The 17,249-nt window shown below is 45.9% G+C and overlaps 1 protein-coding gene across 1 annotated transcript in view; it reads right to left on the minus strand.

Annotated features, from left to right (window-relative positions):
- NOP58 (NOP58 ribonucleoprotein) overlaps nt 1-17,249 on the minus strand; it is a 76,897-nt gene that overhangs the window by 7,631 nt on the left and 52,017 nt on the right. Inside the window, exons 12-13 of the mRNA XM_030209387.1 lie at nt 12,574-12,635; nt 5,426-5,559 (exon numbers count right to left, since the gene is read on the minus strand). Of these exons, the coding sequence (XP_030065247.1) occupies nt 5,426-5,559; nt 12,574-12,635 (196 nt within the window). The remainder of the gene's footprint in view (nt 1-5,425; nt 5,560-12,573; nt 12,636-17,249) is intronic.

The following is a 17,249-nucleotide window of genomic DNA, read 5'->3' on the forward strand; positions in this document are numbered from 1 at the left end:
AGCCAACAGGGGCTGAGGGAGAGACGTCCTCCGGAGAGGATATCTTCAAAGTGTCCAGGGCCTGTAACAACAGGTTGGGCAAATCCTCTGGGCGAAAAAGCCGCGCTGCAGAGGGGTCATCCGCTCCATCCGAGCGGGGATCCGTCTCCTCCAAGGAATCCGCAAAGGACCGTTGGGAGACCTCAGACACGCTGCCCTCATCTACATCGGAGGAGACTAATTCCTCCAAGGCCTGGGAATCAACCCGAGGGCGTTTACCTCTGGGAACCTCAACCTCTTTACCAGACGAGGGAGCGGGGGCAGCGTTGTGCATGAGGAAGGCCTGATGCAGCAGCAAAACAAACTCGGGGGAGAAACCCCCCAGACTGTGCACTCCCGCAGCCTGGGCAACAGCCCTAGGCGCGCTCTCAACCGGCGCTCGCAACAGCGGGGGAGAGACATGCTGCGCATCCAAAATGGCGTCCGGCGCGAAACTCCGCGAAGGAGCCGCGCGGGAAGAACGGCTCTTAACTTAGCCGCTTCTGTGCCGTCGCCCAAATTAAGGGCGTTCATGGCATTAATGTCTCCAACCTCAAGGGCGGCCCAAGAAGAAGCCGTCCGAGCCGCGTGGCCGGCCAAGATGGCGGAGGCGAGGAGCGGGGGATGGGCGTTTATGGCGGGAAAAACCGCCACGCCGGAGGAAGGACCGGGACATTCATCGGTCACGAAACTGTCACCCAACAAGGGCGAATCAGGCTTTAAGACCCCCGCATCCCCTCTAGAAGCGCTCAAGCGACCCGGGGAGCGACCCTTTGCGCCCTCACCCTCCGACGCCATGTGCCACGAGGAGAAGAATCGGGGAACCCCCGCCCGCTATAAAAAGGTAAAAATTACCTGCTGTCCGCTCCGAGTTGTAACGACCTGGTGTCCCAGTGAGTAGCTGCAATAGACGCTTAAATAAACGTCGAAATAAACGCCTTTAAAGACGTTTAAAATTTTTTTTTTTTTTTTTAACGGAGCCAGCGGGAGGGGGTGAAAAGGAGGGACCTGGCACCACCAGGTTTGCACTTGCTCAAAAGAGCCCTCAACCCCAGGCACTCAACAAAACCTAAAAATTAGGCTTGGAGGCCTAGCCAGAGCTGCTGCTGTGTGTGACCACCACCTGCTGAGATAGAGAACATACTGAGGAGTTTCCGGCAGCACATGACCACATATAGGGAGGCAAAAGTTTGCTCTCTATCTCCACCTGCTGGTAGATGGACACAACCCACCAGTCTATGGATTGATCAGCTTGATGATATGGAAGTGTTGTTATACAGAAGACCCTGGTTTGATTTCCAGAACCATGAATGTGGCTACCAGGTGCAACCCTTAACAATGACCATGACTTTAATCCCAAGCTGAATCAACCCAGCGAGTAGAAGACCTGATCCAGGAATCAAACCGGGGCATTTAACTGCACAGGCACTTGCATCTGAGCCAGCAAGCTGGCCTGTGATTTGTATTATTATTTTTTTTTAATAACTAAGTCAGTCTGTTTATCTTTGACAGCTAAAGAACCTTCAAAAGGGACCATGTTGAATTTAATCAGCTCATTTTCTTTCTTTGAGTCCTGCCAGACCAGTCCAGTACAATATGTTATCCCCTTGCTAGCAGCAGGAGCTACCGAGAAAAACAGTTCAGACCTGACTTCACTCCCTTTTTATAGGGGGCTGGTGACGCCTTCAGTTTCTCAGTATCCTATATCAAAGCTAAGACTTCTGAAAGAAACTGGGTTTTAGGCTTTCAATTCACCTCCAACGCCAAACTTAGTGTAATTAAAATCATCAGTTCATGGTCACTAACCCAACAATGAGAATTTCATATACCAAGGAAACAATTACCTTCATAGTGGGCTACAACATGCTCAATGTTAGGTTTCCGAATTTGTCAGACTGAGGAACAACTGACTGCCATGGCTTCCATAGGTGAGTTCTGGACTGGTCTAGCAGGACTCAAGGAAAGGAAATTAACATTCAAGTCCAAAGTTTCCCTGCTTATCATCCATGCCAGACCAGTCTTGACAAATGGGCTGTACCCATGTTCATGCAGAACAGATGAGAGGAAGCCACAAAAGCTGTTTAAACTCCAGTATTTAAAGATGTCAAACCTCTAGGCCTGCATATCCAAGCTGAGGGGTGCAACAGGGGCAAAGGTACTGTCTTACCAGTATCCTATGAAAGAGAGTCTAACTCTGTCTACAAGGACCCTTGAGCTCTGATCGCGTGGGCCATCCAACCCTCTGGGACTTAATTACCTCGGATCACACCAGCAAGAGTTGTCAACTCCTCCTGGCATGCCTTTGATCACCGACAGAGAAATGAGGCCCCAAATCTGTGGCTGAATTGATCAATCAAATGCCATCTCTGCAGCTGCACCCTCTCAAAAGCCATGTCATAAGCGAGAATCAAGCCGTGTCGGTAGGGCAACAGGACCCTGAAGGAGCAGGGGCACCCCTGAAGAGGCTCCCCCACCAGCAGCAGAACAAGATCTCCATACCAGGGATGACGAGGTCAGTCAGGTGCGACCAGAACTACCGGAGTACCATGTGTGGCTATCTTCTGGATGACTCGACCGATCAAGGGCCACTGCGGAAAGGCTTAGAAGAGACCCTGGAGTGGCCACTGCTGGCAGATGACAGAGACTCTCTAAAATGAGTTCACTCCGGCGATTGAAGAAGAGTGGACACTTCATATTGCAAGCAGTTGCCATCAGATCCATGACCGGAACACCTCAGTGAAGCATGATGGCCTGGAAGGTGGCATCTGAGAGGGACCATTCCTCTGGCACCCGCAACATGGGCTGCTGACAGCTGGGCTAAATTCTGCTCTGCCCAGGTCATCAGCTCCACCGCCTCCATGGCAAAAGGACCCCTCTTGGTACCCAGCTGATGGATGACATACGTCACTGCTGTGGCATTCTCCAAAAGCACCCAAACTGACTTGTGCTGGAGGAGGGGTTGAAAGGCAAGGAGCACCAGACAAATCGCCCTGATCTCCAGTCAATTAATAAACTACTGTGCCTCAGTCTTGGACCAGCAGCCCTGCATGACTTGACCCTGGTAATCAGACCCCCAGCCAGAGATGCTGGCATTCATAGTGACCACTGTCCACTCTGTCCGCCGACAACCAGGTTGAGTCTAACCACCAGGAGACTGCTCCGCAACGCTTGCAAGGGAAGGCGACACTGGAGATCCCCCAACAGGGGAGACCACCAATTAGGTAAATGAAATCTGAAGTGGGCGCATTTGCATCTGTGCCCAAGGAACCACCTCGATGGTGGCTGCCACAGAGCTGAGAAGCTGAAGAACATTCCAAGCGATCAGAGGTCCTGGTCACAGAAGATGATGGACCTGAGACTGGAGCTTTGCTATCCTCCAGAGCTCTGCTGGGGAAGGAACTCTCGACCTATGGAGGTATCAAACCACACCCCCAAATACTCCAGGGACCGAGTAGGTCACAGCCTGCTCTTGGCAACAATGACCACCCAGCCAAGAGCAGTCAGAAGTTCGACCACTTGGGATGTGGTTTGGTGGCTTTCCGCCAAGGACTTGGCCCAGATCAGTCAGTCGTCCAGGTACGGATGAACCATGAGGCCCTCTTTGAGAAGGCAGTCACCATGACCTTGAAAAAAAGATCCTGGGAGCTGTAGCCAAACCAAAAGGCAGGGCACAGAACTGAAAGGGCTCCCCCAGAACTGCAATAATCTGTGATGATCCAGATGAATGGAAATGTGCAGACAGGCCTTTGAGGAGCCAAAATGTTTCCCCTGCTGTACCCTCTGGTCTCCTCAACTTTTGAAGACTGGGGGTCTTCTTGAAGATTGAGAAAAGTATTGTGGCTAAATTAAATTCTTCAATCTTGAGTGTAAAAAAGCGGGCAAAGCTCAAATCTCAGTCAGTGCTCAGGCCTAAAAGGAGCATAAAGAGCTGCGTGAAAAATAAAGGAAACCTGTACAGCCAAAAACCCTAATAAAGGGGAAGGTATTGAAAACAAAAACTATTAAGAAAAACCCCATATGGGAAGTCACTGAAAAAGTAACTGTTGAAAAGCACTGAAGAGAGACCACGAAAATGCAACCTCTCAGCTCTGCGGAAAAAAACAGACCGAGGAACCCAGGCAGAGTCCGCACCGAGCTCCACTGGATGCGAGAATACTAATGGCCTGTTTGTCCTCAGAAAATCCGCCTATGTTCTTTGTATTCCTTTCCTCCGAGGGTGGCCAATTAAACACAAACGGGCTAACACTCCTCCATCTCTATTAGCGGATTGGGTATGTTGGGATCTCATCCAGGATCAGGATTTTTATTATTTTTTAAGACAAACTGCTGTTCTGGTGGCAGTCCAGGCAGAAACCACAACAGGCAGTAGGCCACAGGAGTGGCCTAGTGGTTAGGGTGGTGGACTCTGGTCCTGAGGAACTGAGTTCGATTCCCACTTCAGGCACAGGCAGCTCCTGGTGACTCTGAGCAAGTCACTTAACCCTCCATTGCCCCAGGTACAAATAAGTACCTGTATACAATATGTAAGCCGCATTGAGCCTGCCATGAGTGGGAAAGCGCGGGGTACAAATGTAACAAACAAACAAAAAAAAAAAAGATCTGAAAGAAACTGTCTTCGAGAGGTCTCTACATGGGAGGATCAAGCGTGACATCTGTGAGCCTCTACACTGTTCAGTCACTGGCAGGAAAGGTAAGAAGCGGTGAACCTAAATCACTGGCACCAGAGCATGCTACATCTGTCCAAGTCTCATTTGTATGTACCTGACTGCAGCTCAGTGGCCTTTTCTCCCTGCTCCAGCAGAGGATGCAAACCATGTGTGTGCATGGGGGAGAGGGGGGGGGCGGGCGGTAATCAAGAGACTGACCTTTGTGTCTGGCTGAATCTTAGTCCTTGCGGCTCCTGAACAATCCCTCAAAAAGAGAAATTACTACTGGGCTTCTTCCTTTCAGGGTTTTTTTTTTTTTTTTTTTGTAAACCAGTCCTAGACAGAAAGTTCTCCAGATCTTGCTAAAGCCACTGGCTGCTTAGACTGAGAGAGGTCATCATGTCCTCTGGTGCCCTCAAATGGTCTATGCTGACAAACTCCTCCAGTGGTCAGTTCCCTCAGGGAAAAACTGAGATCAGCTTGAACCAGACTGTCAAAGAAACTCCCTTTGACTTGGCCTCAGCCCCACTAAAGAAAATGTCCTCAAATGCCTCTGTCTTGGGGCTTTTCTTATCCTGAATGCTGCACCAATTCACATGCCTACACCATCTACTACAGGCATAGAAATATGGGAGAGCTGAAGGGGCATGAAGTCAGTTCTGATTTGTTTCTAATGTGTGGATTGGTCTGGCAAAAAGGAAGACACTATTAAGTAACTCTCTAGTCTTCAAATACATTTTTATCACAGTGTTGCCACTAACCTGTAAATTCTGTCTGATGTCTCTTCTTCTTCTTCTTTTTCAGTGTTGTTTCTGGCTTCACCTCCACCTCCTCCTCAATCTTGCATTTTATTGGAAGTGTGGAATCTCCAGATGGATCATACGTTCTCACCTCACTGAAACAGAAGAGCAAAAGTACATTAAGCAACTACTAAAATCATTAGTGGTTGCTGTCATAAAGCATATATGGGGGACAGACTTAAAAATCTCAAAATGTATACTATACTATGTAAGCAAGCTAATTGAGGAAAGCTATGATACAGACATTTAAATACTTTCATAGCATATATGCACAGGAGTGGAAACTTTCAACTGAAAGGAAGGTCTGGAATGAGGGGTCATGGGACAAAAGTGAAACGGGACAGACTCAGGAGTGATTTAAGGAAGTATTTCTTTACTGAAAGGATGGTGGATGCATGGAATGGCCTCCCAGTCAAGATGGTGGAGACAAGGATTTTAAGTGAATGCAATAAAGAATGGGTCAAGTTCAGAGGTTCTCTAAGGGTGAAGAAGAAATTAGGGCTTAGCAGACTGGATAGGCTTGTACGGTTTTTACCTGCTGTCATTTACTATGCTTCTCTCTGTTTTGGAGGAAAGAAGCGACTCCTCAGAGTCCTGCATGAGTACTTCCTAGATTAGTGTTTCTAAAGTCAGCCTTGGAGTACCCTCTAGACCAGTGGTTCTCAAACCTTTGTTTTCAATAAGAACACACTTGCTGGATAATGCTTCCATCTGTAACATACTGTATGCATGACCCTCATGAAAAAGTTAAAAGAGAAGAGAAAACTGTGCTGGACTCTGGGGGGGGGGGGGGGGGGGGGGGGGGGGTTGGGTTCAGGAAAGAAGAGGGAGAGGAGAAGAGAGTCAATCATGCCGCAAAGTTTTTAAAAAAATTCTTGCTGCTGTGTGCCGGCCCTGTGACACCTCCTGGGTGCTTGTGACATACCAGTTTAGAACCGCTGCTCTAGACTGTACGATTTTCAGGATATACACAGAGATAGATTTGCATACAATGAAGGCTATACATGGAAACTTTTCATGCGTAATCATATGAGAGGCACGAGAGAGAGAGAGAGACTGTTGATCAGAACCAGCTATACAGAGAGCAGCAATAATCAGTTGCTATCCGCATACCTATGTAAGCATTAAGGACAGTGACTGTATGTAGCTTAAATAGCTGTAGAATTAGGTGGAATACGCTCATGTTCCATTCCGTCCTCACTCTGTCCTGGCATTAACTGGATAGTAACGGTGCAGTCTAAGGATTTATGAGGAAGGGCTTAGCAAAGCCAGAGGAATGGTCTGGAGTTTGGAAGTACAGTGACACAGGGATGAGGACCTGCAGTAATCCATGGCACAAAAAAAAAACCCCAAACAAAACAAAAAAAAATTGTAAAAATTACCACATTTACTGTGGGTGCAGGAGCAAAACCTTTTACCACTCTGCAGAAGTGGTAAAAAGTTGTTTCCACATTTAAAACAAACAAAAACAACCACCCCTCCCCCTGGGCGATTACCACTGGTCTGGCATCTCAATGTCCAATAGACCTCCTTGCCAGTGTGTCTTCCCTCCTCCCTCCCATGTATCTGTACCTTGCAGCCAAGAAGCAGGAAGTTACATTAGAAGGTGGGAGCCAGCAGAGGGAAGGTCCCAGAGCAGGCCTGTAGGGATCCTCCTCATGGCTACAAGGTACAGAGATGAGGTGGGGAGGAATAAAAAATACTGGACCTGCGTGGTGGTGGTGGGGGGGGGGGGGGGGGGGGGAAAGAAGGAGTCAGGGAAGGGAGAGTGGTGCTGGACCCATTTGGGGTGGGGCTGGAATCAGGGAAGGGTGAGAGGTGCTGGAGTCCATGAGGGGGCTAGAGGGAGGGGAGAAGCTGGACACAGGAAGGTATACAGAAACAGAAGGGAGATAATGGGCATGAAGGGGAAGCTGCATACAGATGGTATATGGACAGAGGGGCAATGCCAGACATGAGAGGGGCATAGGTTCACAGAGGGAAGATGCTAGACATGTGGGAGAATAGGAACACAGAGGAGTGATGCTGGACACAGGGGTTGAAGATAGAAATGCTGGACAGGGAAATATAGGGGACACAGAAAAAGGAGATGCTGAACATGGGGAAAGATAGGTACACAGAGATGGAAGATAGATGGCGAGCACAGAGAAAGAAGAAATGTCAAATGGGCAGGCGATCCTGGCAAGTGAGTTAAGAGAAGACAGAGGGAAACAGAAACCAGGACCAACATGAGTTGAAAAATAAAATGACCAGACAAGGTAGAAAAAAATATTTTCTAATTTTGTGATTAAAATATGTCAGATTTGAAATGTATATCCTAGCAGAGCTGGTGTTTAAGACATGGCTGGGGCCCAGGGCAAAAATTTGGGAGGGGACTCCAAAGCCTACTACCAGTCCATGCCTTCCTTCAGCTTCCATCAGGCTTAGGGCTCTTTGGCTAGGGTGCAGCTGTCCTAGTTGCACTCCCCTAAATTCCTTGGCATGTGCTATTTTTATATTTTGCACGGTATAGGAGGAAATGCATCTCTTTCTATTTCTTTGGTACGGCTGCCAGGGGTTTTGGTTTAATATACATTTACTATTTTTGGACAGCTATTATGTATTTGGCATGTCAGTTGTGTGTGCGTGACTGAGGTATTCCGTTAGCATGAATTTTCTATGTAGTATTCTGTAGTAATTTGGCCTGTTCAGTTTTCCCAATAGTGGAGGGGATCAGAGATGTATACTTTAAAAACTTAGGCTAGTAAGGAGACTAAAGAACCTATTAAAGCACAATAACTTTAGGACCGTCGTACAAGGCCTGATAACACCATGTTTCGATTATGAGAATGCACTATTGTTAGAACTTCAGAAACACAGATAAAAGCATTGCACGCTGTGTAGTAGCCTGAGTACTAACAGGAACCCCAGAACATATCACCCCAGTACTGAAGAATCCAATGGTCTCCTAGTTATTCCGTCGTATCATGTTGTCTATCTAGAGGAATTCAGATGCAGGATTTTTTATACTGTTGGACCTACATTATGGAACAAGCTACCCATGAGGATCAGACATATCACCAATTTCAATGAATTCAAAAGAGAACTTAAAATGTTACTATTTTTACATGCCTACAGCTGGGGAGAAACCTGAGTGTTTATCACTAAATGTTCAATGTAAGATACACAGAACTGCATCTTGTTTCAACACATTCCTGTGATTTTCCTACAATGTTCATATACTGAATTATGTCTCCTGTTTTACTATGAATGTTCTTATTGTAATCTGCTTAGAACAATGGGTGATGCGGAATACAAGTTTTCTGAGGGAGGGAGGGGAAATAGTTTTTATTAATTCTTTGGTTGTGATTCATAAAACAGTTGTACAGAATAATGTTTATTTTTACACTTTAAATATAAAGTTATAACTGTTCAAGGCTTGTGCGGATGGTATCAGACAGAGCTCACAGAGATGGGGACAAACTGGCCCTGTGTCATTCTCTATTTAATGCTAAAAAAAAAAAAAGAAAAAGAAACTGCAGTGGCTGAAGCATCGTAATACGTAAGCCCTGGCAGCTCATCCATGGAAGAAAGCCCTACAGTGTCTAACTGCAACATGGCAGAATTTCCTGCCAAGATCGAAACCTCCAAATCTGGTTGCCCAGGAGCGGCCATGTGGGAAGAGGCCTTGGGAGACACCTGAGTCTCCTTTATGGAGTTCCCCACTGCCTCTGGAGGTGAAGAATCCTGGGCTGCACAGGTATGGCAAATGCTGACTGGGGGAAAATGTGATGTGGCGCACCTTGTCAGGAGGGGCCGTCATAGGCATCCTCCGCGGTGCCCAGCTAACATACTTCCCAGCCCTCCCGGTAACAAAACACTGCCCTGAGTGTTCGGAGCTGAGAATCCCCAGCACGGTAACTGGCTAAATTTACTGATTTTTTTTTTTTTGCCAGATCCATTCAACCCAAGATAAAAGGCACTCAAGGAAGCCTTCCCAAGCAGATACGGGAGGGCGCTGAAACATAAATAAGCTCTTTATGGAGGGCAGGGGGGAAGGACCGAAGTGAACACCCCCGTGAGTTCAGGAGTCCCGAAGGCCAATACCCCCCTCACCAGTTCCTGACATATTTTTTTTCTTTTAACCTGTTGTCCTAATCCAAGCAAACCTGTGCCTGTTTTTCCTTTTTTTTCCCCCCCAGTCGGGCCAACATGGCACATCCCAATCACTCGATAAAGCAGGGGCTCCACAGAAAACTCGCTTACCTCTGTTGGGGGACTGAGAAATATTGGATGTCTCCGGGCTGCACAGGACCTTATAGAGTGACAACAGTCAGTATGTTCCCGGTCTCTTTCTGTTGGTAGGAGTGCACATACCTACTTGTTGGAAATGCTCTGGAGAGACACTAATTTTCATTTTCTGTTTTTATTTGAATTATTGATGTACTTTTTATACTGTTTTTATATGTAAGTTGCTTTGAACCTTATTGAGAGCAAGTGGTCTATAAATACTGAGATGAGATTAGATGTTTATCAAGTTTATGTTTATTAAAGACTTGATATACCGCCTTTCACAAACAATCAAAGCGATGTACAAAACTAAAAACAAAAGTAGTAAGAAAAGAATGACAATATCAAATAGGACAGAAGAAATCAAAATTTAGAGTAGAAAGGGAAAAATATAGATCAAGATGGGACGGGGAAAAAGAGACAACCAGTTGCCTGTCAATAACCTGGTCTCCAAGAAAGAAAGAATACAGGTTAGGAGAATGCCTGAGAAAACAAATGTGCTTTAAGAAGAGAACAGAAGCAGGGAAATGAAAGCTCTGACTTCAGAGAAGGATGTAAGGAGTTCCAGAAAAAAAGGAGCCAAACAGAAAAATGCAGTGGCACGTGTAGAAGTCGAGAACAGTGAACTGATGGCACAGATAAACAGCAATCAAATACAGAACGAACCTTGCGGGCAGGGCAGTAGGCAGTAATGAGACTAGCTAAATATGGAGGGGTACCCAAAAGTAATGCTTTAAAAGTAATGGTCAGGATTTTACGAATAATCCTATATTTTATAGGGAGCCAATGATGCTTTTTCAGGAAAGGTGTTACACGATCATAGTGATTCATGTGAAAGTATACAGATGGCAGTGTTCTGTGCTGTCTGTAATTTACAGAGTGAGATGTCAGGAAGGCCAGCAAATACGATATTGCGGTAATCTACTTTTGTGGCAACTAGTGCAAATAGTAAAGTAGCACAGCTATTGTCATTGAGAAACGGGCAGAGAGAATGCACCAAACGTAAAGAATGAAAACATTTCCTAACGGTGACAGAAATACATGTAGAAAAAAAGGTAAGTGCACTTCTCTAGGAGTGGAGAAATAGCCTAATTGTTAAAGCAGTAGGCTGAGAACCACAGAAACCCAGTTTAAATCCCACTGTGGCTCAATGTGATCTTGGGCAAGTCGCTTAATCCTCCATTGCCTCAGGTACACACTTAGCGTGCCAGCCAAGGACAGAAAAAATATCTACTGTATCTAGTGTATACACTGCTTGCTCTTGGGCTTGTAAGAGGTATAAGAAATAAAACATAACAAATAATTAACCAGACTCCATCACCTTCTTGGCCTGTAAGCATGTTAAATCCCCTTCTCCAGGCTCAAGAATGTCACCACATAAGAACATAAGAGTAGCCATACCGGGTCAGACCAATGGTCCTTCTAGCCCAGTATCCTGTTTTCCAAACAGTTGCCAAGCCAGGTCACAAGTGCCTGGCAGAAACCCAAATTGTGGCAACACTCCACACTACAAATCCTAGGGCAAGCAGGTGCTTCCCATGTCTGCCTCAATAGCAGACTATGGATTTTTCCTCCAGGAATTTCTCTAAACCTTTTTTAAACCTAGATATGTTAACCGTTGTTACCACAGCCTCTGGCAGAGTTCCAGATCTTAACTATTCGATGAGTGAAAAAATATTTCCTCCTATTTGTTTTAAAAGTATTTCCATGTAACTTCCTGGAGCGTCTCCTAAACTTTGTACTTTTGGAACAAGTAAAACATTGATTTACTTCAACTCGTTCTATACCACTCAGGATTTTGTAGACCTCAATCATATCTCCCCTCATACGTCTCTTTCCCAAGCTAAAGAGTCCTAACCTCTTTAGCCTTTCCTCATACGAGAGGAGTTCCATCCCCTTTATCATTTTGGTCGCTCTTTTTTGAACCTTTTCTAATTCCGCTATATCTTTTTTGAGATACGGCGACCAGAACAGAAAGCAATATTCAAGGTGCAAACGTAACATGGAGCGATACAAAGGCACTGTAGTGTTTTTGGTCTTATTCATCATCCCTTTCCTAGTAATTCCTAGCATCTTGTGCTTGCGGAAACACCTATGGCACCATCTGTCCTCAAACTATGGCCACAAAGGTGCCTTGGAGAGGAATTCTTGCTCCTTGCCTCTCGTTCCCAAGCTTGTGCCACAGATCCCGGCTGCTCCCCTCCCACTATGCCCTATTCACTATGGCACCGTTTGGCAGGTCAGCCTGGTCTCGGCTCCTCGGTTGGCAGTCCCCACAATTGGGGCGGGGCACCTTACCCATACAGACTTTTCTTTGAAAGTGATGGTGCCAGGAGGGCCACCGAGTGATCTCTCATTGAAGTTGTCGATGGCTCTATCATGGGCTGTTTTGAGATCTCTCTTTTCTCTTGTTCCTTTTTATGTTTACATTTGTTTATTTCATTTTCAAAAGCCATATAACATAAGGCAGAGTTCCATAAAATGAATTAAAGAATATAGCTCAACTTAACAGCCTCAAACAAATCCCCAAGGGATTTTCCCATATGGGAACATGGGAAATCAGCCCTGTAGAACTCCCAGAAATATGAAATACAGCAGGGATGCACAAGAATTACCTTTTAAGAATTTGGCAGCCCTCCCCCCCCCCCCCCCACTATTTCCAAAACTTGAATAATTCTTTTTCTTTATAACTGTTGAAAAATATTAATTATGCAATAATTCACATTTCATGCACAGCATAACAACTACACTGGCCTGTTATGTTTAGATTACTCTTGATATGCCTTAGGTCATGTCTCCAAAGCACTCCCACCAACTCTCCTGCAGAGAACGCTACCCACCTCTTGTGCTGATACTTCTCTGCTCGGGCCAAGGCCTTTCCGGTGCCACTTATTCTTTTTATCTAAAGAAAAATGAAGTAAAAGATAACCAAATTACTTACAGTGAAAACAAGTGTGATTGCATGAACAAGAGACCTTGGAGATTGCATGAACAAGAGACCTTGGAGAAGTAGCTCTTAACTGTAAACTCTACTAATACAGCAGTGTAAAACTGACTAATTAAGCTGGCTTAATTGATTTAACAGCTGCACTTGACATGGAGGAAGCTAAAATGCACAATATTACTGCTACCCAATTTCAGTGAGATAAAAAGAGGCACAGGAAAAATTAATGAAGGAGCTGAATTTGAACTCATTCTAATGCACAGTTCACTGCTTCAAGCATTAGATCCAGGGAAAAATTTGGTCTTACCTACTAATTTTTGTTTCCCTGAGTCCAACCAGACCAGTACAGAATATATGGGTTGTATCTCTGTCAGCAGATGGAGACAGATTAATGAGCTGTGAGGTTAGTCCTATTAAAAAAAAAAAAAGGCACCCTGCAGCACCAGTTCATGACTATTTCTGTAACAAAGCAAGTAAGAACACACACAAAAAAAAACTATGCACCTCTGGTACAAATTCAACAGGAGAAAAAAAAATCCAAAGGCCATGCCCCTCTCGAGCAAATTCAACAGTAGGAAGGAATCCAAATTACTTAAGCAGAACCATCTACCTCGTACTGGAGAAAGAACCAGTGTCTTCTCACAGGTCCTGTTCAGGCAAAATAGTAAACAAACTGAAAAGCTAGGAATTAAGTATCAGGGCAGGCCTGGTTGGACTCAAGAAAAGAACAGGTAAAACCAAAAATTTCCTTCCTTTTTGTCTGCCAGATCAGTACTGAATGTATAGGAGGTGGAAAAGCAGCCACAATACAGATACTGAAAACAGCATCCTCTCTGGCATAAACATCCAATTGATAGTGCAAATCTCAATCAGCAAAATGGATTGCAACTCCATTCAAGCTGTCATAACACTTCTAGTCAAATGAGCTCAAAGACCCTTATAGGAGGACCTCAGTCCTTAAAAATATAGGCAGAAATAATTGCCTGTTTCAGCCAACGCGCAATGGTAACCATCATAACTGTTTCACTCTTTGGGACCACCAAATAAGATGAACAAGTGTTGTACCTGCAAAAATTGATTGGCACTTCCAAGTAACAATTAAATTCAGTCCCCCAATCCTCCTAATGAAAAGTGGACATCATCAATGTCAGATTAACATGCAAGACTGACACCACCCTTGGAAGGAAGGAGGGAACTGTCTTAACAAGAAACTCCTACTTCTGTAGTACGCAGGAAAGGCTCCTGTCAGGAAAAAGCAAAGAGCTCCATAATCCACCAGGCTTAAAAGACTGCTAACAAAATTACCACTTTTGAAATAAGATCTTTTAAAGATATCTGCTTGATCAGGTCAATGGGAGCAGCAGCGGCTAAGACCTGAAGAACTAAATTGAGATTCCAAGCCAGAACCTGTGACCACCTGGTGACCATACATGTTGCCATCCCTTCAGGAAACACACCACATCTGAGTGGATAAAAGCCTCTCTCCCTACACCAAGTTTCAAATACTCTCCAGATTCTAGTATAAGCTAAAGAAGTAGATCACTTTCTAGTTTATAACTGAGTTGTAATAATTCCATCCTTGTGTCCTTTACACCTCAGACACACCCTCTCATTAGCCAAGTTGTAAGAAAAAAGCAAGATGAATCGTCCATGATTACCAGACTTTGTATTATAAGAACCCTCTCTTAAGGGAACCTCAGACTACCTCCCACCAACAAGCAAACCAGATCTGCATTCCATTCCTTGACAAAACTTTAGAGGAGTGGCCTAGTGGTTAGGGTGGTGGACTTTGGTCCTGGGGAACTGAGGAACTGATCTCAATTCCCACTTCAGGCACAGGCAGCTCCTTGTGACTCTGGCCAAGTCACTTAACCCTCCATTGCCCCATGTAAGCCGCATTGAGCCTGCCATGAGTGGGAAAGCGCGGGGTACAAATGTAACAACAACAAAAAAAATCCCATACATACATGTTTATTTATAGCCTCTTTGGATAAAGATGGGCTATAAATAAACAAACATACCTCCTGAGATCAATGTGGCTCGCAGTCTAAGAAAACTGGGCATTCCCAGATATATTGCACAACAAAAACAGGATAAAAACCATCAATACAAAAGTACATATTTCAAAAGAATACACAACATTGTCTCATAAAATTAATAAAATCCTTAACTAAATCAAACATAACATTTATAAAGCCAGGCATTTTCTAAATAAAAAGGCTTTCACAATTGTTTCTGAAATTTACCATAATCCACCCGACCTCTGATTGCATGTGGAAACTTATTCCAGTGACTTGCTGCCTGATACGCAAAAGATGTTTACAAAAAATTGCTTATATATGACCTTCTTTGGGCCAATCCAGTGATATGAGGATCACCAACTTCAGATGCAAAGCTATCTTTTGCAAAACCTGGCCCAACATCGGCCATGGGGGTAGAGGGAATACATGTGTTTCCAACTGAGGACCGAGGCCATTCCTGCAGAAGAGCATTCAACCTGACTGCACTGGATTCTCTCTAACAACTGAAATAGAGGGGAACCTTGGCAAAGTGACTCATAGCTATGAAATCCATTACCAGAGACTCCCAATGGTTTCAGATCACAGCAAAGGTAAAATTATGTATCATACCTGATAATTTTCTTTCCATTAATCATAGCTGATCAATCCATAGACTGGTGGGTTGTGTCCATCTACCAGCAGGTGGAGATAGAGAGCAAACTTTTGCCTCCCTATATGTGGTCATGTGCTGCCGGAAACTCCTCAGTATGTCGATATCAAAGCTCCATCCGCAGGACTCAGCACTTAGAGAATTACACCCACGAAGGGACACTCTGCCCAGCTCACCACCGCCGAAACGGGGGAGGGGAATTAACCCAGCTCATCCCCACACAAGTGGTGGAGGGGAATCCGTCCAGCTCATCCCCGCGGAGCGGGGGAGGGACACCACACCCGCCGATGCGGGGGGATCTGGCTTATCCTGCAACCGCAACCGCGGGAGGAGCTGACTGACCCTAACACCGCCGAAGCGGGAGGGGTACAAAGCTGCCCTACAGCCGCACGAAGCGGGAGGGAGTGCCGGCAGAATTTAAATCTCAATCCAGCCCCATAAAACGGAGGGGAGAGGAATGCAGCAGCTCACTGTAACACAAACTCGTCTCAACTCTTGAAGAATCCAAGTGAAAAAACTTGAACACGAAGTCTTTCTGAAGTAACTGAAGACTAAACTTGAACCTGAAATGCAACCAGAATAAAAACAGTACAGATATCTGGGAGGGACTATGGATTGATCAGCTATGATTAATGGAAAGAAAATTATCAGGTATGATACATAATTTTACCTTCCATATCATCAAGCTGATCAATCCATAGACTGGTGGGATGTACCGAAGCAGTACTCACCCAGGGCGGGACATTGAAATCCCTGACCTCAACACTGAAGCTCCAAACCGGGCCTCCGCCCGTGCAGCCACAGTCAAGCGGTAATGCTTGGAGAATGAATGAGCTGAAGCCCAAGTTGCCGCCTTGCATATCTCTTCCAAGGAGACAGACCCGGCCTCTGCCATCGAGGCCGCCTGAGCTCTAGTGGAGTGAGCCTTCAGCTGGATAGGCGGCACCTTCCCCGCGGCCACATAAGCCGCTGCAATGGCTTCCTTGACCCATCTTGCCACTGTAGGCTTAGCAGCCTGCAGACCCTTACGAGGACCTGCAAACAGGACAAACAGATGATCCGATTTCCGGAACTCATTGGTCACTTCCAAGTATCTGATGATGACTCGTCTCACATCCAGATATTTAAGAGCAGAGTACTCCTCTGGGTAGTCCTCCCTACGAAAGGAAGGGAGACAGAGCTGCTGATTCACATGGAAGCGAGAACCAATCTTGGGCAGGAAGGAAGGCACTGTGCGAATAGTCACTCCTGCCTCAGTGAACTGCAGAAAGGGCTCTTGACATGAGAGCGCCTGGAGCTCGGAAACTCTTCTGGCTGAAGTGATAGCCACCAAAAAGACTGCTTTCAACGTCAGGTCTTTCAGAGATGCCCTCGACAAGGGTTCAAAAGGCGGCTTCTGCAATGCTCTTAGCACCAGGTTGAGATTCCACGCAGGCACCACTGAGTGCAGAGGAGGGCGCAGGTGATTAACTCCCTTGAGAAAGCGCACCACATCTGGCTGCGAAGCCAGGGAAGCACCCTTCAGGCGACCCCTGAAGCAAGCCAGAGCCGCTACCTGGACTTTAAGGGAACTGAGCGACAGGCCTTTCTCCAGACCTTCTTGCAGGAACGCCAACACTGAAGAAATTGGAGCAGTGAAGGGAGAAAGTGAGCCTGTTTCACACCACGCTGCAAATATACGCCAAACCCTGGCGTAAGCAGTAGAAGTAGAGCGCTTCCTCGCTCTCAGCATAGTGGCGATGACCTTGTCTGAGAAGCCCTTCTTTCTCAGACGCTGCCGCTCAATAGCCAGGCCGTAAGACCAAAGGGGGAGGGATCCTCCATCACCACGGGACCCTGATGTAACAGGCCCTGCTCCACTGGCAGCCGCAGAGGATCGTTGACTGAGAGCCTGATCAAGTC

The sequence above is a fragment of the Microcaecilia unicolor genome, chromosome 7 (assembly GCF_901765095.1).
Source record: "Microcaecilia unicolor chromosome 7, aMicUni1.1, whole genome shotgun sequence".
Taxonomy (NCBI): Eukaryota; Metazoa; Chordata; class Amphibia; order Gymnophiona; family Siphonopidae; genus Microcaecilia; species Microcaecilia unicolor.